This window comes from Emys orbicularis, chromosome 10 (assembly GCF_028017835.1).
Source record: "Emys orbicularis isolate rEmyOrb1 chromosome 10, rEmyOrb1.hap1, whole genome shotgun sequence".
Classification (NCBI taxonomy): domain Eukaryota; kingdom Metazoa; phylum Chordata; order Testudines; family Emydidae; genus Emys; species Emys orbicularis.
The window spans coordinates 42,238,842-42,258,790 of NC_088692.1; the positions used below are offsets into that span (position 1 = coordinate 42,238,842).

A 19,949-nucleotide genomic window follows, 5' to 3' on the forward strand; every position below is an offset into this window, starting at 1 on the left:
GAGGTGGCGAAGTCAATGAGAGCGGCTAGTGCTCAGCACCTCTGAAAACCAAGCCGTAAGTGACTCTCCCATAGTCACCCAGTGGATCAGTGGCAGAGGTGGGACGAGGACCCAGAGCTCCGGGTCCCTAGTCATGTGTTTGAACTACCCTAGGCTGTGCAAAGCAGCAGAGTGTGGGGAACAAGCCTGCACAGGCCTGGCATGGGGGAGCAGGTGGTAGGAGTGGAGGAAATGACCTAAGAGGCACGTGGTGTTTCTTGCTTAAGAATTAATGATGGAGACAACATCTCATGGGAATGGTGTTGATGAGACCACAGCCTAACATTGAGCAAGGGAGCAAAGCAAGGTGTTTTTAGTTCTGTGGCAGAGGGCTGCTTGGGGAGCAGATCATTCTGAAGGTGGCAGCTGGATACAGAACTACTCCATTTCAGGTGGCAACTGTTGCTCCACTAGACCAGGGGGTCTCAAACTGTGGGTTGGGACCCCATTTTAATGGAGTCACCCAGACAGGTGTTGGCCCTGGGCCCCACCACGTCTGAAACCCAAGCCGAATCCCCACCCCCCAGGGCTAAGGTTACATGCCCCCCGCCCAGGGTAGAAGTTGTTGGGTTTCAGCTTTGCCTCTACCCCCCATCCAGGGCAACAGGGCTCAGTCTTTTGTCCCCTCTCCTGGGGCCGTGTAGTAATTTTTGTTGTCAGAAGAGGGTCATGATGCAATGAAGTTTGAGAATTGCTGCACTAGACCCTCATGTCTAGTTCTGGAAAGACCCGTCTCTCCCCCTCCCCCCCATTCAAGTACTATTTCTGCATTTCCCACGCTCCTCCCCAATAGCAACTTCCTGGCAGCTCCATCCTCACATTTCCCTTTTCATCTTTAAGTCCACACCATCAAGAAGTGATGGAGGCAGAAGAAGAAAGAGGTGAGATGCCTGGACACCGCAGCAAAGGGCAGGGCCGCCCAGAGGATTCAGGGGGTCTGGGGCAAAGCGGGGGACCTTGTATTCACCAGGCGGCACTCTGAGTCTGCGGTGGCGGCATTTCGGCAGCGGGGGGCCCTTCAGTCGCTCTGCGTCTTCGGCAGCACTGAAGGGCCCCCCGCCGCCAAAATGTCACTGAAGACCTGGAGCAACTGAAGGGCCCCCCGCTGCTGAAATGCCGCTGAAGACCTGGACCGCCGCCGGGTGAGGAAAGGATTCTCGGCCAGGGCTTGCGGGGCCTGGGGCAAATGGCCCCACTTGCCCCCACCTCTGGGCGGCCCTGGCAATGGGCACCATGGAAGAACCCAGGGAGACAGACAAGGAGTGGGAAGAGTTTCACAAGTGCTCTTACTGGGCAATTTTGCAGTTTGTAGTGGCAACGTAGCGTCCAGTATAGTGAATATTGCACCTCACAACATTGTTAGTGAAGTCTGACTCCAGCACCATGTACTTGGGGTTCACTTGAACCTGAGAAAACAAGACAAAGACCACATCAGGAAACAGTTCCTCTGATAGTGGAGGTGGAGAGAGAGAGAGAGCGAGAGAGCGCGCGAGCTTGTAAGTTAGTCAGGGCAAGGACTAGCTACTACTCTGTGGCTATACAGCACCTAGTGCAACGGGGCCCAGTTCTTGGCAGGTCCCTAGGCTCTACTGTAATGTACATTATCATGTGTAGCTAGAATTTTTTGCAATGAAAAATGCACATTTATGGGGTGTGGGGGGGTAATTCTTTTTAGGGAAATAAACTGTCATGGGCAGTTTTGCTTTTATACTGTCACATTTTTTAGTTTTAGGATTTCTTCTAAAGGTAAAACGCCTCCACTTTCTTCCAAGAAAACAGCTTGTCATCCTGACGCAACCATCTTGCTTCTCTGTAGCAAATGGTAAAAAAAAAAAAAAAAAAAAAAAGTGTAAACAAAGTCAAATTCAGCCCTGGTGTAATTGGGCTTAGCTTCCCTTGAACTGAATGGCATTGTGCCTGCTTGTAGCAGGGCTTAATTTGGTCCTAAAAATGTGTTTGAGTAGGAGTACACAATGGCTCTCTTTCCATCTGTTCTCAGGGGTGACCAGCTATTGTTTCATTTTCATACCCCCCCCCACTGTTGCAAGCTATGCATTGGCAATTAGCAGTGACTAGCCCTCCATGCAGTTGCTTCTGTCCTCAGAAGAATGTCTGATCAGCCATGTTATTCACATGCTGTGTGGATGGATGTTCACAACCAAGGGGACCGGCAATGGGGCCGTGGACACACGCAAACCAAAATCCAGTACCATGGATTTCATGAGTAACTGCCTAGCTCTATTCATGGCAATGGCCCATACAGAGAAGTCCTACATTACAGGGAAACCAACCTTTAGGATGTAATTTCCAGGCTGAACGTCTGTTATGTCAATCCATTGGCAATCGATGTCAGCATTGTAGGTGTCATAGCAACCGGGACTCAAGCCCTGACAGAAGGAAAGAGCAGTGCTCATGCTTCATAAGGCCCAGACAGAACCATCAGTTCATCTAGTCTGACCTGCATAATACAGGGTTTGGACTTTGCTTTTTATCTTCAGCATTTCTCATTTTTCCTTTTCTGTTGTTCCCTCTCTTTCTTTATATAGAAATATGTTCAGGAATTACCCACACTGCTCAATTCTGTGCAGGTGGCCTGTCTAGTCTGCAACTTCTGCTAATGCAAAACACGTTTTCCTCCCAGGAGCAGTGTTGCAGAGTCCATTCCATGTGAGCAAAGGAATCCAGTTCAGGTTCTTCTCTTTCCCAAGGGCTGCATGCAGAGTCCATTCCGGGTGGACACAAGAATCCAGTTCAGGTGTTTTGAATGCAAAGGGACTGAGCAGTCTGAGGACTCTGTCCATTAAATGTGACGCCTGTGATGGCTATATGAAAATACTGGAGTGGATTCCTGTGCCCATCTGGAATAACTATTTTACACCAATTTTTCCTGAAATGAGGTATCTGTGTTTTGCTCACCCCAGCACTCAGAGCATCCTCTGTTGGCTAGTGGCTCACCTGCCTCATGCCCCTTCTGGACCCCAGTGCCCTTTACCTCAGGGTTCTGCCCCAGCAGTACCCCCACACTCTGGGTCTCCCCTCCCAGGGGAACCCCCAACCCTCTACACCCACCTTGCCTCAGTGGCTACTGCTAGTCATCATCTAGCCCCCACTCACTGGGACAAACTGCTGTCTGTCATGGCCACTCACCATTAGCAAGAAGGTTGGACCAGATGCCTCTGCCTAACCCCGGGCTGCACTTCCCAGCCCCAGTACCTGCATAGGCCCTTAACAAGGCCTCAGCCTGGGGAGTTGCCAGGCTGGAGCTCCCCCAACACTGCTCTGTTTCAGGTACCCTATTCCCAGGCAACTAGGTCTTTCTCCCTCCAAGACTCCTCCCTGAGCCCTTATAACAGGGCCAGGTGTGGCCTGATTGGGGTGAGGCCCCAGCTGTGGCTGCTTCCCCAATCAGCCTAGCCTTCTTCCACCAGAGCGGGGTAACTGCCCAGCTACACCTATATAGGTGAGCATCAGAAAGATTCAAGTGTAGAGTGCACATTAGTCCTATATACATATGAAAGCACTACTGAGTGCTCAGCCAAAGATACTGCTGCCTTGGGTGCCTCTCCTTCCCCAGCACTGGGCAAGCCCAGGAAACAGAGGTGCCAGAACGGGGGGCCTTACCAGTCCACTTTTCACCAGGGTGGACTCTGCCCCCTTCTCCTCCTCTCCGGCCTCCCCAACCCCCCAGCCAGGCCAGTGTGGAGGGACCCCACCCGGGGAGCCTGGGCAGCAGCTGTGGGGGAGACTGGGTCCCTCCACCTGCCAGGGGTGTGAGGCGGTTGAGGGCACCCCTGGCCCATGTTCCCCGCCCAGGGCAGATGGAGGGACCCAGGCTCCCCACAGCTGCCCGCCTGGCTCATATCATAGCTGGGCTATGGCTCTGAGGCCCCCTTCCTCCCTGGGGCTGGAGCCAGGTCTGGGAGAGCTGCGCTGGCAGCTATGAGGAGCCTGGGTCCCTCTATGTACCCTGGGCGGGGAGCCCAGGACACAGACAGGGGGCTGCTTTCGCTCCCCAGCCCCACTCTGGCTTGGCGGGGGTGGGATCACCCCCCCCCCTTTGGGAAAGTGCCAGGAAATCAATAGGACATGCCCACCTGAGCCTGCTTGATATTCCAGAGGGAGGTGTAACACCTGCACTGGTATGATGCCATGAGGGAGATTCCTGACCAGGTTTGGACACTCACTAATCCCTTCCCCAGCTCCCAGAGGTGACTGTCCCTGCCCACTCACACAGCTGGGTGTCCTAGTTGACTGGGGCCAGTAGGGGAAGAAAGCCCTGCACTAAATCGCAGTCAGAAGGTGGAGTGGCCCTGGATCTATTGGATACATCTCCCCCTCCTCTCACCTGGGTATGTGAAGTGCAGGCATAGCGCTTCAGGTTCCCAAAGTCGCAGGTGGTATCCTCCAGACAGAAGCTAGCCTTGTGGCCCTCGGCCACCTTCCTCCCCGTGGGCACATCCAGCAGGTCGTAGTGGCTGAACTCGTCCATGCTGTGGTAGTGCCTGGGGAAAACCCAGGGCAGAGGCATGTACCACAGAGCTATTCACAGATGCATGCTGGGTGGGTGCAGGGGCATCAGAGCAGCCCAGGAGTGGGTGGGGGCAGGGAAAGTGGCAGGATCCCAGATCCTCCCCATCCCACATTGGGAAAATGCTATGGCTCTGAGTGATGGAGTGTGCGGCTTCTTGAAAGCCACCCATAACGCATCAATCACAGCATTAGAAGCCCGACCTTCTCTTTGCCCATGGTGCTCAGTTCAGGGGTCTGTGATGATGTGGCCTGACCCTTTGGGACCAGCACGGGACACTCACCCTGAGCAGCATGGGGCTTATGGATACACGAAGGGGAGCTGGCAGGGAAATGGTTTTGGGGTTGGGGGGTGGGATAAATAAATTTTGCAGAGAAAGGAAGAAAGAAAAGAGGAGCAGAGGAAAAAAGAAAGAAGAAAAGGGTTGGAGTGAGGGAACAAGAAAATGGAGAGAGGAAGGCAAGGTGGGTGCAGGAATGGAGGAGGCCAGTTCATTGATCTATAGCCAGGGGTGGCTCTCACCCTCAGCATATTGACGTAGGCCCCAATTCAGCAAAACGCTGAAGCATGTGCTCAAGCTACTTTACTGAACCAGAGCCTGGGTGGCTCCCCATGGCTGGATACCAGCCTCTGCCCACCAACGGAAGGTCCCAGTGGCAAGGCCCTGTCACCCAGAGATGGACTAGTAAGGTGCTGAAGAGTGCCAAGTTCTCCTCAACTTACTGGTGGCAGCTGTGCCACTCCCAGTTGTGGCGGGGGCGGTTGGGCAGGAAGTCTGCTGTGCCCTGGTTCTTCACCCGCTGCGGGAACCTCAGCAGCACCCGGATGTCATAGTCGGTGGCCTCGGGGGTGTAGGCGGTGCTGAAGGGGTTAAAAGGAAGGAAATGGGGGAGATGGGTGAAAGTCACTTCAACCTGAAAGCAGCTGGGGACAGCTGAGCACTGGACGGGCTGAGGGATTGGGCTGGGTGAGCTTCTACTTGGAGCGGAGGGAATTTTTTTCAGTGAATAGATTTTTTTGCTGAAAAATGCATTTTTTTTTTGGCTCAGAAACTGTTCCTGAATTTGGGTTAAAGCTGATGTATCCCTTTTGGATTTGATTTTAAGTCAAAACTTTTCGTTTCAGCTTTTCAGTTTGAAGCAGCATTTTCTTTTCCAATGTGGCTAGTTAAAAAAAACAAATGGGTGGTGGTGGTGAAAACACATGAAGATGGCTGAATCAGAACAAAAAACTTGAAAGCAGATTAATTTCAAAATGAATGCAACATTCCAAAATTAGATTTTCCAAGTTTTCAATTTAATGAACTGTTTTGAAAAAACATGGTTTTCGTTCGAATTGAACCGGCCTTTTCTTCAGCCAAACCGAAAAATCCATTATTTGCTCAATTCAGCTTGTTATAACCTGCCCCTGGGGGTGGGAGGTGGGGGTGAAATGCTTAGTCCTATTTCCAGGCAATTTGGGCTTATTCTAACATTTATTCAGTTGATGAGAACTTTTCTATTGATTTCAATAGCTGTTGCGGCAGACCAGATTTTCAAAGGAGCTCAGGGTCAGATTCCCAGATGCTCATCATCCAAGTTCAGCATTAGATTTTGCCAATGGACTCCACTCCCAGTAGTAGGGTGACCATATTTCCCAAAGGGAAAATGGGACACCACACGGGGCTGGCCTGAGGCGCCCCCCTCCCTCCCCGCTCCCCGCCGCCTCCGCGTGGGGCTGGGGCGGGCATTGCTGCTTGCTTGAGCCCTGCTTCCCGCCCGACCAGGGCTGGCACTACTGCTTCCCCCCCCCCGATAGGTTCCTATGCACCCCACTTTTCTGACAAAACTGGGCATTTGTCCTGTTTGCTCTTGCCAACTGATCAAGTCAGCAAGAGCAAATGGGACAAATGCCCACTTTTGCCAAAAAAGTCGGGATGGCCGGGACAGGGCTTAAAAAAGGGACGGTCCCAGCCAAATAAGGGCCAAATTTTCACCAGGGCTCATCCCTCAATGACGCTGATGGGCAGATTGTCAAAAGAGCTCAGCGCACAATGTGCACCCAGTGCTCTGGGTTCTGGTGAAAATCTGGCCCCTTATTTTGGTGTCTAGAGCGCTGAGTTCTTCTGAGCATTCTGGCTGTAGCAACTGGCTCTTTGAAGCTTTGCTCAGCAGTATGGGAGCTAGAGCAGATTTGAAAAATAACAGCAAATAAATCTGTATTAAGATTCTCCTTAGTGGAAAAACGATATTTTTTTTTAAAAAAAGGACAGAGCCTCCCCACCTTGCAACTTGCAAAGTTTCCCCCCCCCAAACACTCTCACATTTCCCCCTTTTATTACCATCATGGCATACCCTGTTAAAGAAGATCAGAAGCTGCTCCACATTGGCCAGGAGATCTCACTTCTTCTACCAGGAAAAGGCTCTGCTACCCCATTGGAGGAAAAGGTTTATACAGAGTGTGACAAGGCTGAGGCATCAATTGCTAAATTGTTGGGTTTAAGTGGTGCTAAATTTGCTGTCCCCCATTGTAGAGTCCAGCTGAGAACAGCTGCCCAGCTCCGAGTGGGCTCCTCACACAAAGTTCATTTTGAGCACAAGAACTGATTGCAATTCTATGTGTGCTCTCAACTTTACAGTGCGGAGAAGCTGAGATGAGTCATTGCAAGGGGAACAAAAATACATCAAGTAAAATAACTCAGTCCCTCATTAAGATCACTACGAGCCACATCTGCTAATACTGTGCATTCCAAGGCACATCTGCTTAATTAAGGCCAGATTCTGATACTCTTACTTCTGTCAAACAACACCTTACTACACTGTTGTTAATGGCACTATGTGCAGAGTAATATACTACCCAATGTGTGCAGCAATATCAGAATCTGGTCCTTACCAAGCAAAGGCAATGTTTCATTATATTTAGCACAGCACTGCCTTAAGCAGCTACAGAATTGCCAAGTAAATTCCAGAGACTATTATTGCTGTTGGCATCTATCTATCTATCTATCTATCTATCTATCTATCTATCTATCTATCTATCTATCTATCTATCTATCTATCTAATTTAATAGAACATAATCACCAATATATTCAGTGTATGAACTAGAAAGAACAGTTACACTAATCTTCAAATTCCACTGTATCCACAGTGAATGAGGGTAGATTTTCATAAGCACAAATTATTTTTTCTAATTAAAAAAAAGTTTTCATTGAAATATTTTGACCCTTCTCGGAAATCTGGACATGTGCCGAAAAGGGCTGTACAATAGTAAAACAACAATCCTCAGATTCATTCTCTCCTAGACTTCCTGTTTAGTGCCTTTGCTGGCCACATGTTTGCACACCTCTGAATTCACAGCTGGCACCGGAAGCGGAAATGTTATTGCAATATCTCTATCCTGTTCAACCAGAACCAAGCAGTTCTTGGGACTACCCACATGATCTATGGGCCCCAAAAGCTTTCCAAATTCAACCAGATTTTTGGCTGGCCCATCATTAATACCAAGGTAGCGACAACAGTATTACGAACTCCAAACATTCAAAAATCATGAGTTGGTCATTCAAAAATCACGAGATCATTCAAAATCATTCAAAAATCATTGTCTTAAAAAATCATGAGATTGAAAAAAATTGGATTCTTTTTCTTTGTCTTCAGGTTTCTGGGCCTTTAAGTTTCATGTTTTTAAGCTTTTCTCTGCAACCACGAGGGTTAGAAACTTCTTTTATAAAGGAAAGTTCAGATTCTCCCCTAATCTCCTGACTCCAGGAGCTGGGGATTCAGGGAGAACCCCAAATAGCACAAAACTCATGATATAATCACAAGAGTTGGCAACATGGGATCACCCATCTCCTTACCTGGCGAGGCACTTTTCCTCAGCAGCACAGCGGAGAGAATAGAGGTGAGCTCTCTGGATGTAGGTGGAGGCCTGGACATAGTTTGGATCAGGTACTAAGTCAGGGAGGCCTGTAAAAGATGGAGACGCAGCCTGAGAAAAACCTGAAAATACACCAGCCACTTAAAGACTAACGGGAGCTGCTCGCTGTGTGCATCTGACACAGCAGTATTCTCAGACTTGGAGGCAGCTGCTCCTAACCTTGTTGGGAAGGCTTGCCTTGGTGATTGCCATGTTTTTTTAATTTCAGCTAAAGATGGAAAATCCTCCTTGCTTCCCCCCTCCAACTCCCGTTTCATTGGCAAATCAAACTCTTACATTTCCAAAGGCTGGCTGCTCCATCCAGCCTCCTGGAACTGATTAAATGAAAGATTCCATTGGCTGGGTTACCCATCAGATTTGCAATGGATTGTGGCTTCTTTTTCCTTCCAAACCAGCAGCGATAGCAATTACCTTAGTACCAACCTGGCTGGGGATACAGCACCTGAAATGAGTTCTTCCTATTTAATGATTTATTTTTAAGTGAATTTAGTGGGCATGAAAGGTGTTAGATTAACAGCCTTGGTAACATGCCAGGGAATCCACAGACAAGTGATAGCACAGAAATCAGTAAAGGAAGCTTTTGATCTCTTCACTCCTTTTGGCAAGACCACACCACCTCTCCGGGTGATTTACTAGGAATCTGAAAAGGAAAAGAGCAGGGCCGGCGCAACCCATTAGGCGACCTAGGCGGTCGCCTAGGGCACTAACATTTGGGGGGCGGCGACCGCGGCGGCCGGATCTTCGGCCGTGCTGGTCGTCGGTGGTATTTTGGGGGCGGGACCTTCCGCCGCCTCTGTCGGGGGCGGCATTTTGGGGGCAGGACCTTCCGCCGCCTAGGGCGGCAAAAAAGCTGGCGGCGCTCCTGGAAAAGAGGCTGCCAAGATGCTGTGCATTCTAGTTCTGGGTGCTGTGATGGTTACAAATGGTACTGACAGGGCTTTTCCAGGGAACTAATGCCCTCTGCATTAGACAAATCTGATTGCTTAAATTCTCTCTCTCTCTCGATGTTCCACTGAACTCAGAATGTGTCATACTCAGAAAGGGGAGGGCATAATCTTGGCCCCAGTGAAGTCAATGGGAGTTTTGTGTTTGGCCTCAATGGGGTCAAGATTTCACCCCGAATGTTCATCCTTTCCTCTGAATTCATTGACTGGTGCTTGGTCCTGTTTTAATGTTGTTCCACTTCAGCATTGCTTGCATGTTAAATACATGTGGTATTTTCATTTTTATAAAAAATCCAAGTTACTTCCAGATATCTCCATTTCTGTGCTACTGCAGTATTTCCAGTGTGCGATGGTGCAGGGAGGGAAGGAGATCTACTGCTTTTTCATGTTTATTTTGTGTGTCAAAATGAAAAGCACAGCATTTTGAGGGAGGATGGGGATATGCGATGGTTAGAGCTGGGGAACTGAGTGTCTAGGCTATTACCTTCTATTCCCAGCTCTACTACTGTGTGCTGTTAGCCAGATCTCTTAGCCTGTCTGTGCCAAGTTTCCCCATCTCTAAATGGGAGAAACAGAATGGCTCTGTCTCTTTGGAATGTTGTGAGGCTTAAATACCGAGTGGTTGTAAAGTACTTTGAGATCCTTTGATGAAATGTGCTATCAAAGGCAAACATTTTTATTATTCACTTATGTGGAAATGTTTGATAGATAGATAGATAGATAGATAGATAGATAGATAGATAGATAGATAGATAGATAGATAGATAGATAGATAGATAGAGTTCACTAAGGGCCCAATCCAACTCATGGTAAAGTCAATGGAAAAAAACTATCATTGGGGATTGGATTGAATTATTATTCAGTGGGTTAGATTGAGCCCTAAACTCCCGAAGTCCTGTCCCAGCAAGCACAGGGATCCACAGAAAGGTGTGTGTGTGAGGGGGGGAAGGATTCTCTGGGGACAGACAGTCTCCCCTTCGGTTATTCCCAAGGCCTGGTCAGGAATGTGGCAGGGATATCACCAGGACATTACAAACACAAGTTTCAGGAATTCTGACCAGGCAAAGGATCTGGGGATGGGCTTGTGGTGAAATACACTTGGACTATATACAAAAGTTGGCGGCAGAATGCTAACGTAACTTAAATTGATCAAACCTAATAGTATAGACATAGTCTGTGAAACCAACAAGCTGGATACTGGGACTTAGTGAGAGGAGAATGATCATTACAACACTACAAAAGGGCTAGTCCAGGCTGTTGCTGCCTTGCTGGAGTATGGGGCACCGTAACTCTGGTTGAGATATAACAGGAGAGAGATTAATATTTGGCAAAAGTATAGAAGGTGGCAAATAGGGAGCTAATCTAGTTATGAGAAGAGGTGAAGGGCCAAGATTTACTTTCCTTCGCACTGAAAGGGATGTATGATGCAGATGTTTCCACAGCTAAACAGGAAAGGGAACCCCAGCCAGGGTTCAGTGCCATAGGCGCTGACTCCGTGGGTGCTGCAGGGCTGGAGCACCCACGAAAAAAAATTAGTGGATGCTTAGCACCCACCGGCAGCTAGCTCCTCCCCCTTCCCCTCCCACCCAGTGCCTCCCACCTGCCGGCAGCCCTGCTGATCAACTCCTCCCCCTCCCTCCCAGTGCCTCCTGCCTGCTGAAGATCAGCTGTTCCATGGCATGCAGGAGGTGGTGGGCAGAGGGGGAGGAGCAGTGATGGGAAGAGGCAGGGCAGCGGTCGGGCAGGGGTGGGGGGAAGGGGTGGAGTGGAGGTGGGACTTGGGGTGGAGTGGGGGTTGAGCACCTCCAGGGAAAGGAAGAAGCCGGAGCCTGTGGGTGGTGCCATCAAAAGGTCAATTGCAGAAATCAGAGCTGCAAAGTCTGTAGGTGGCCAGCCGATGCAGGCTTCTCCTGCATTTTTAAGTACATCAGAAGCAGGAAGCCAGCTAAACAACCAGTGGGGCCACTGGACGATTGAGATGCTAATGGAGCATTCAAGGACGATAAGGTCATTGCGGAGAAACTAAATGAATTCTTTGCATTGGTCTTCACGGCTGAGAATGTGAGGGAGATTCCCAAACCTGAGCCATTCTTTTTAGGTGACAAATCTGAGGAACTGTTCCATATTGAGGTGTCATTAGAGGAGATTTTGGAACAAATTGATAAATTAAACAGTAATAAGTCACCAGGACCAGATGACATTCACCCAAGAGTTCTGAAGGAACTCATATGTGAAATTGCAGAACTTCTAACTGTGGTATGCAACCTTTAAATCATTTAAATCACCTTCTGTACCAAATGACTGGAGGATAGATAATGTGACACCAATTTTTTTAAAGGGCTCCAGAGGTGATCCCGGCAATTACAGCCTGACATCAGTACCGGGCAAACTGTTTGAAACTATAGTAAAGAACAGAATTGTCAGTCACATAGATGAACATAATTTTTGGGGAAAAGTCAACATGGTTTTTGTAAAGGGAATTCACGCCTCATCAATCTACTAGAATTCTTTGAGGGGCTCAACAAGCATGTGGACAAGGGGGATCCAGTGGATATAGTGTACTTAGATTTTCAGAAAGTCTTTGACAAGGTCCCTCACCAAAGGCTCTTAAGCAAAGTAAGCTGTCATGTCACTCAGGCCAGGGCTTTATAAAGCCGCGCACAAGCGACCAGGGAGCTTTGCGACCAGGGGCTGCTAACAGGGAGTTTCGCAAGGGAGTTTAGAAGGGGAGTGGGAAGGGAGTGGGAGTCCCTCGCCAGCCGTAACCCCATCCCCGTGCCCCCCCCCTAAAACCTATAAACCAAACCACATTCCAAAACTTCCTTCTGTAAACCACCCTTTCACTAACTAGGATACAATGCAGGCAGAAGCCCAGCAGCAGAGTGGGGGCTATCCAGTTTATTGCACCGACTGTTGCATGTATGATTACCTGCCCTGTGGGCGGGTGGCGTATGTGTGCAGTCGGTGCAAGGAGCTCCTGGCCCTCAGAGACCATGTACGGACTTTGGAGGCCAGGGTGGCGGAACTGGAGGAGCTGAGAGAGGCAGAGAGGTATGTTGATGAGGCTTTCCGGGACACTGTAGAATTGTCCCACCTCCGCTTAGACAGCACCTTTGCTGTTAAGGAGGAAGAAGGGCCCAGGGAAGTAGAGCAGTCAATGGGAGCAGAGGGAAACTTTCCCGTAGTTGGGACCCTCCTTCCAGATGGTTCTGGGGTTGCCTCTCGCACTGAGGTTGCCTCTCCGGGGGAGGGAACTCCAGTTTCTAGGAAAAGGCAGGTGTTAGTAATGGGAGATTCGATTATTAGAAATGTAGATAGCTGGGTCTGTGATGACCGGGAGAACCGTATGGTGACTTGCCTGCCTGTTGCGAAGGTTGCGGATCTCTCGAGGCATCTAGATAGACTTATGTGTAGTGCTGGGGAGGAGCCGGTGGTCGTGGTACATGTAGGTACCAATGACATAGGGAAGGGTAGGAGAGATGTCCTGGAAGCCAAATTTAGGCTGCTAGGGAAGAGACTGAAATCCAGGACCTCTATGGTGGCATTTTCAGAAATGCTCCCAGTTCCACGCGCAGGGCCAGGTAGGCAGGCAGAGCTTCAGAGTCTCAATGCGTGGATGAGACGATGGTGTAGAGAGGAGGGGTTCACGTTCATTAGGAACTGGGGAAACTTCTGGGATGGGAGGAGCCTATACAGGAGAGATGGGCTCCACCTAAACCAAAGTGGAACCAGACTGCTGGCACTAAACATTAAAAAGGTTGTAGAGCAGTTTTTAAACTAGGAGATGGGGGAAAGCCGACTGCTGCAGAGGAGCGTGTGGATCGGACACAGACTTCCCTTAGGCGAGAGTCTGATGATAGAGAATCTCCAGGTTATAGTCAGGAGCAGAGGACTGAAAAGTATAATGTAAGGGCCGGATCAGATGATAAACAGCCACATAAAAAAGAATCTGGCACATCAGAAAAAGACAGGCTAATAAACAGGGACAAGTTTTTAAAGTGCTTGTACACAAATGCCAGAAGTCTAAATAATAAGATGGGTGAACTAGAGTGCCTTGTGATAAAGGAGGATATAGATATAATAGGCATCACAGAAACCTGGTGGACTGAGAGCAATCAATGGGACACAATCATTCCGGGGTACAAAATATATCGGAAGGACAGAACAGGCCGTGCAGGGGGAGGAGTGGCACTATATGTTAAAGAAAGTGTAGATTCAAATGAAGTAAAAATCTTAAGCGAATCCACAGGTTCCATAGAGTCTCTATGGATAGAAATTTCATGCTCTAGTAAAAATATAACATTAGGGATCTATTATCGACCACCTGACCAGGACAGTAATAGTGATGATGAAATGCTAAGGGAAATTAGAGAGGCTATCAAAATTAAGAACCCAATAATAGTGGGGGATTTCAATTATCCCCATATTGACTGGGAACATTTCACTTCAGGACGAAATGCAGAGATAAAATTTCTCGATACTTTAAATGACTGCTTCATGGAGCAGCTGGTACGGGAACCCACAAGGGGAGAGGTGACTCTAGATTTAATCCTGAGTGGAGCGCAGGAGCTGGTCCAAGAGGTAACTATAGCGGGACCGCTTGGAAATAGTGACCATAATACAATAGCATTCAACATCCCTGTGGTGGGAAGAACACCTCAACTGCCCAACACTGTGGCCTTTAATTTCAAAAGGGGGAACTATACAAAAATGAGGGGGTTAGTTAGACAAAAGTTAAAAGGTTCAGTGACTAAAGTGAAATCCCTGCAAGTTGCGTGGGCCCTTTTTAAAGACACCATAATAGAGGCTCAACTTCAATGTATACCCCAAATTAAGAAAAACAGTAAAAGAACTAAAAAAGAGCCACCGTGGCTTAACAACCATGTAAAAGAAGCAGTGAGAGATAAAAAGACTTCCTTTAAAAAGTGGAAGTCAAATCCTAGTGAGGCAAATAGAAAGGAGCACAAACACTGCCAACTTAAGTGCAAGAGTGTAATAAGAAAAGCCAAAGAGGAGTTTGAAGAACGGCTAGCCAAAAACTCCAAAGGTAATAACAAAATGTTTTTTAAGTACATCAGAAGCAGGAAGCCTGCTAAACAACCAGTGGGGCCCCTTGACGATGAAAATACAAAAGGAGCGCTTAAAGATGATAAAGTCATTGCGGAGAAACTAAATGGATTCTTTGCTTCAGTCTTCACGGCTGAGGATGTTAGGGAGATTCCCAAACCTGAGCTGGCTTTTGTAGGTGACAAATCTGAGGAACTGTCACAGATTGAAGTAACACTAGAGGAGGTTTTGGAATTAATTGATAAACTCAACATTAACAAGTCACCGGGACCAGATGGCATTCACCCAAGAGTTCTGAAAGAACTCAAATGTGAAGTTGCGGAACTATTAACTAAGGTTTGTAACCTGTCCTTTAAATCGGCTTCGGTACCCAATGACTGGAAGTTAGCTAATGTAACGCCAATATTTAAAAAGGGCTCTAGGGGTGATCCCGGCAATTACAGACCGGTAAGTCTAACGTCGGTACCGGGCAAATTAGTTGAAACAATAGTAAAGAACAAAATTGTCAGACACATAGAAAAACATAAACTCTTGAGCAATAGTCAACATGGTTTCTGTAAAGGGAAATCGTGTCTTACTAATCTATTAGAGTTCTTTGAAGGGGTCAACAAACATGTGGACAAGGGGGATCCGGTGGACATAGTGTACTTAGATTTCCAGAAAGCCTTTGACAAGGTCCCTCACCAAAGGCTCTTACGTAAATTAAGCTGTCATGGGATAAAAGGGAAGGTCCTTTCATGGATTGAGAACTGGTTAAAGGACAGGGAACAAAGGGTAGGAATTAATGGTAAATTCTCAGAATGGAGAGGGGTAACTAGTGGTGTTCCCCAAGGGTCAGTCCTAGGACCTATCCTATTCAATTTATTCATAAATGATCTGGAGAAAGGGGTAAACAGTGAGGTGGCAAAGTTTGCAGATGATACTAAACTACTCAAGATAGTTAAGACCAAAGCAGATTGTGAAGAACTTCAAAAAGATCTCACAAAACTAAGTGATTGGGCAACAAAATGGCAAATGAAATTTAATGTGGATAAATGTAAAGTAATGCACATTGGAAAAAATAACCCCAACTATACATACAACATGATGGGGGCTAATTTAGCTACAACGAGTCAGGAAAAAGATCTTGGCGTCATCGTGGATAGTTCTCTAAAGATGTCCACGCAGTGTGCAGAGGCGGTCAAAAAAGCAAACAGGATGTTAGGAATCATTAAAAAGGGGATAGAGAATAAGACTGAGAATATATTATTGCCCTTATATAAATCCATGGTTCGCCCACATCTCGAATACTGTGTACAGATGTGGTCTCCTCACCTCAAAAAAGATATTCTAGCACTAGAAAAGGTTCAGAAAAGAGCAACTAAAATGATTAAGGGTTTAGAGAGGGTCCCATATGAGGAAAGATTAAAGAGGCTAGGACTCTTCAGTTTGGAAAAGAGAAGACTAAGGGGGGACATGATAGAGGTATATAAAATCATGAGTGATGTTGAGAAAGTGGATAAGGAAAAGTTATTTACTTATTCCCATAATACAAGAACTAGGGGTCACCAAAAGAAATTAATAGGCAGCAGGTTTAAAACAAATAAAAGGAAGTTCTTCTTCACGCAGCGCACAGTCAACTTGTGGAACTCCTTACCTGAGGAGGTTGTGAAGGCTAGGACTATAACAATGTTTAAAAGGGGACTGGATAAATTCATGGTGGCTAAGTCCATAAATGGCTATTAGCCAGGATGGGTAAGAATGGTGTCCCTAGCCTCTGTTCGTCAGAGGATGGAGATGGATGGCAGGAGAGAGATCACTTGATCATTGCCTGTTAGGTTCACTCCCTCTGGGGCACCTGGCATTGGCCACTGTCGGTAGACAGATACTGGGCTAGATGGACCTTTGGTCTGACCCAGTACGGCCTTTCTTATGTTCTTATGTTCTTATGAGATAAGAGGGAAGGTCCTCTCATGTATCAGTAACTGGTTAAAAGATAGGAAACAAAGGATAGGAATAAATAGTCAGTTTTCAGAATGGAGAGAGGTAAATAGTAGTGTCTGCCAGGGGTCTGTACTGGGACTAGTACTATTCAACATATTCATAAATGATCTGGAAAAAGGGGTAAACATTGAAGTGGCAAAATTTGCAGATGATACAAAACTACTTAAGTTACGTCCAAAGCAGACTGCAAAGAGTTACAAAAGGATCTCACAAAACTAGGTGACTGGGCAACAAAATGACAGATGAAATTCAATGTTGATAAGTGCAAAGTATTTCACACTGGAAAACATAATCCCAACTATACATATAAAATGATGGGGTCTAAATTAGCTGTTACCATTCAAGAAAGAGATCTTGGAGTCATTGTGGATAGTTCTCTGAAAACCTCCGCTCAACATGCAGTGGCAGACAAAAAAGCTAACAGAATGTTGGGAATCATTAAGAAAAGGATAGATAATAAGACAGAAAGTATCATATTGCCTCTATATAAATCCATGATGTGCCCACATTTTGAACACTGCATGCAGATGTGGTCGTTCCATCTCAAAAAGGATATATTGGAATTGGAAAAGGTTCAGAAAAAGGCAACAAAAATGATTGGGGTATGGAACAGCTTCCATGTGAGGAGAGATTAATAAGACTGGGACTTTTCAGCTTGGAAAAGAGACGACTAAGGGGGAATATGACAGAGGTCTATCAAATCATGACTGGTATGGAGAAAGTAAATAAGGAAGTGTTATTTACTTCTTCTCATAACACAAGAACTAGGGGTCACCAAATGAAATTAATAGGCAGCAGGTTTAAAACAAATAAAAGGAAGTATTTCTTCACACAATGCACAGTCAACCTGTGGAACTCTTTGCCAGAGGATGTTGTGAAGGCCAAGGCTATAACAGGGTTCAAAAAAGAACTAGATAAATTCATGGAGGACAGGTCCATCAATGACTAATAGCCAGGATGGGCAGGGATGGTATCCCTAGCCTGTTTGCCAGAAGCTGGGAATGGGCGACAAGGAATGGATCACTTGATGATTACCTACTCTATTCATTCCCTCTGGGGAACCTGGCATTGGCCACTGTCGGAAGACAGGATACTGAGCTAGATGGACCTTTGGTCTGACATGGTATGGCTGTTCTTATGTTCCTCTAACATAGTCTCCAGTGCGTTGTGCAGCCCCCTTTGTACAGTCCAAGGGCTGGGGCTCCCGTTCCTTCCCTTGGGACATTACATCCCAGCCAAAGAGTCTAAAGCAAGGGGATGCAGCTGAAGGGGAGAAAGGCTCCTTTGGGAGAATTGCTTTTACAGAGGGGGCAATTATCCCAGGGAATGGACTTCAACCAGGAGCACAACCAGGGAAAAGGCTCAGAAGATAGTGGGAGAGACATCGAGAGCAGGGCCAAGTTCAGACCATGGGGCGCCCTAGACAAACCCCACATGGTGCCCCTGTGGCCCTATCCCTGAGTCATGACCCTCCTCCCACTCCTTTGGGAGGCTGCAGGGATCAGAATTAAGATGAAAGGGGCAATCCACAACTCTTGAAACTATGGTTTTGGGCTGCCTGTAGACTCAGGCAGGCATCGGTTACACCCAGTTCACCTTGTCAAGCTTTCTTCGCGTCTATGAGGGCCAAACACAATGTTTGTGTTAGCTGAGGCTCTGCTCTCAGGTTGTGACTCCAGGAGCCAGGGCGCTAGGCACGGGCGATAGTGCCCTGAGCCAGGCATCAAAACACGTTGCACATTGCACACACCTGGCAGCTAGTGAGGCAAGTGTTCAGAGCAGGAATGGGATGCCTGGGCTGCTTTCCATCCTGGATTGTTGTTATTTTGTCTCCTGGCCCTTCATGCTCCTCCAGCACATTCCCATCAGACTCTCCTGTTTCCAGGCTCCAAAGCAAGGCAAAGTAAGTACTCAGCGCCAGCCTTCCCGACGTTGCCAAGGGATGTCTTCCCATCTCGCTTTAGAAGAGTAGATTAGCTCGCAGTGGCTTAGCATCAGCTTATCCTCGTTCTTGTGCCGTATCCCCAGACCAGCCTCACGCCCCAGGAAGGAGGCCCATGCTGGAAGATGAAGCCTCATAGCAGAAGCAGAGGGAGGCAAGATGTTGGCAATGGCCGGGAGAGGGCTGGGTTAGGAGATAGGGCTGGGCGGAGGCCAAGTCATTACAGAGCTCAGCTGGAAGTAGAGCCTCAGTCTTCAGAGTCCCTGAAGGGCAGTGGCAAGAAAATGACGTGATCCCATTACTATGAATGGGGGAGTGAGTTTGGCCTGATGGTTGGACCTGGGGGGAGCTGGGACCCTTCCATTTGCACCTCTGCCCTCAGTCCCAGTGTGACAATGACTGGGGAAATTGCTTCACCTTGCTGTGCTGCAGTTCCGCTAACCTCCCTCATGGGGACTCATGAGGCTGGACAAGTTTGCACTTATAAAAGGCTTTTAGAACTGCTGCAGAGTGACTATGGTCTAGAGGGCTAGACTTCAGGGGATCTGGGTGCTATTCCTCAGCTCTGCCATTGACTCCCTGTGGGATCTTGGGCAAGTCTCTTCTATGTGCTGTGCCTCAGTTTCCCTCTCTGTTGAATGGGGATAATGCTGCACACCCCTGTTTGCGAACCACCATCACCTCTATGGGTGACAAGCTCTAGCTGTTATTTAAATACCTGGATACACTGTGCTGTACAAGTTGAAAGATTACCACATATCCCCAGCATCAGCGCTGCTGCCCCAGCAGACCAATCCCCAAATTCTATAGCCCCCATCTCCCCCTTTCTTCTGTATTTCAGAGTGCATTCAGACCTCACTGTTATGGCATAGTCCTCCTCCTTTGACTGCAATTTCTAATGGATCTGCAGCCCAGCTTCCCACAGCAGAGCAGCTCAGGTGAGCTTCAGACAATCTGGGATGCTTGTGCAGAGTGAGCTTTACGGGGCTCACCCTTTGCCAGTGTTGCAACAAGCCTTCCTCTGTGCTGCAATGGGTTTGCTGAATTCCAGAGACTTCAGCTCTGCTCCAGCTCCTGCTAGAGTCAGTGGGAACCTTTCCATCGGTTTCAACGGGAACTGGATCAGGTCCTGAGTGTTTTTGGTTTTTTTCAGAGAACAATGCCTTCTTGTTTCTTGGACTGCTTTCCCTGGAGAAATCACGTCACTAGATTGGATCTTGTTTCCTGCCTCTATGCTTGGTCATTTCTGGTGATGTAATGCACAGGGGGATTTGAACACAAAGACAAGGAGAAGGCATCAGGGGAAGCAACTGTTTTTTCAAAAGAAACTGTTCCCTAAAAAGAAAAGAAAAAAAGAACACCCCAGGCTGATCAGCCATGCTTCGGGGAACGAATTCAGAACTGGGCCCCATCCTTCTTGCTTGATGATTTGTGCCTACATTATAGAAAGGAACATTGCCAGGGGATTGGTCATTATTTATAAAAATGTTTCCTTTTCACTGATGTTTATAATAAATCTTGGGAACTTGAGAC

The 19,949-nt window shown here is 47.6% G+C and overlaps 1 protein-coding gene across 1 annotated transcript in view; it reads right to left on the bottom strand.

Annotated features, from left to right (window-relative positions):
* Positions 1–1,325: 1,325 nt before the first annotated feature.
* Positions 1,326–19,949, bottom strand: part of LOXL1 (lysyl oxidase like 1) — a 35,845-nt gene continuing 17,221 nt past the window's right edge. The window contains exons 2-6 of the mRNA XM_065412348.1: positions 8,401–8,509; positions 5,291–5,428; positions 4,385–4,541; positions 2,331–2,426; positions 1,326–1,445 (exon numbers count right to left, since the gene is read on the bottom strand). Of these exons, the coding sequence (XP_065268420.1) occupies positions 1,326–1,445; positions 2,331–2,426; positions 4,385–4,541; positions 5,291–5,428; positions 8,401–8,509 (620 nt within the window). The remainder of the gene's footprint in view (positions 1,446–2,330; positions 2,427–4,384; positions 4,542–5,290; positions 5,429–8,400; positions 8,510–19,949) is intronic.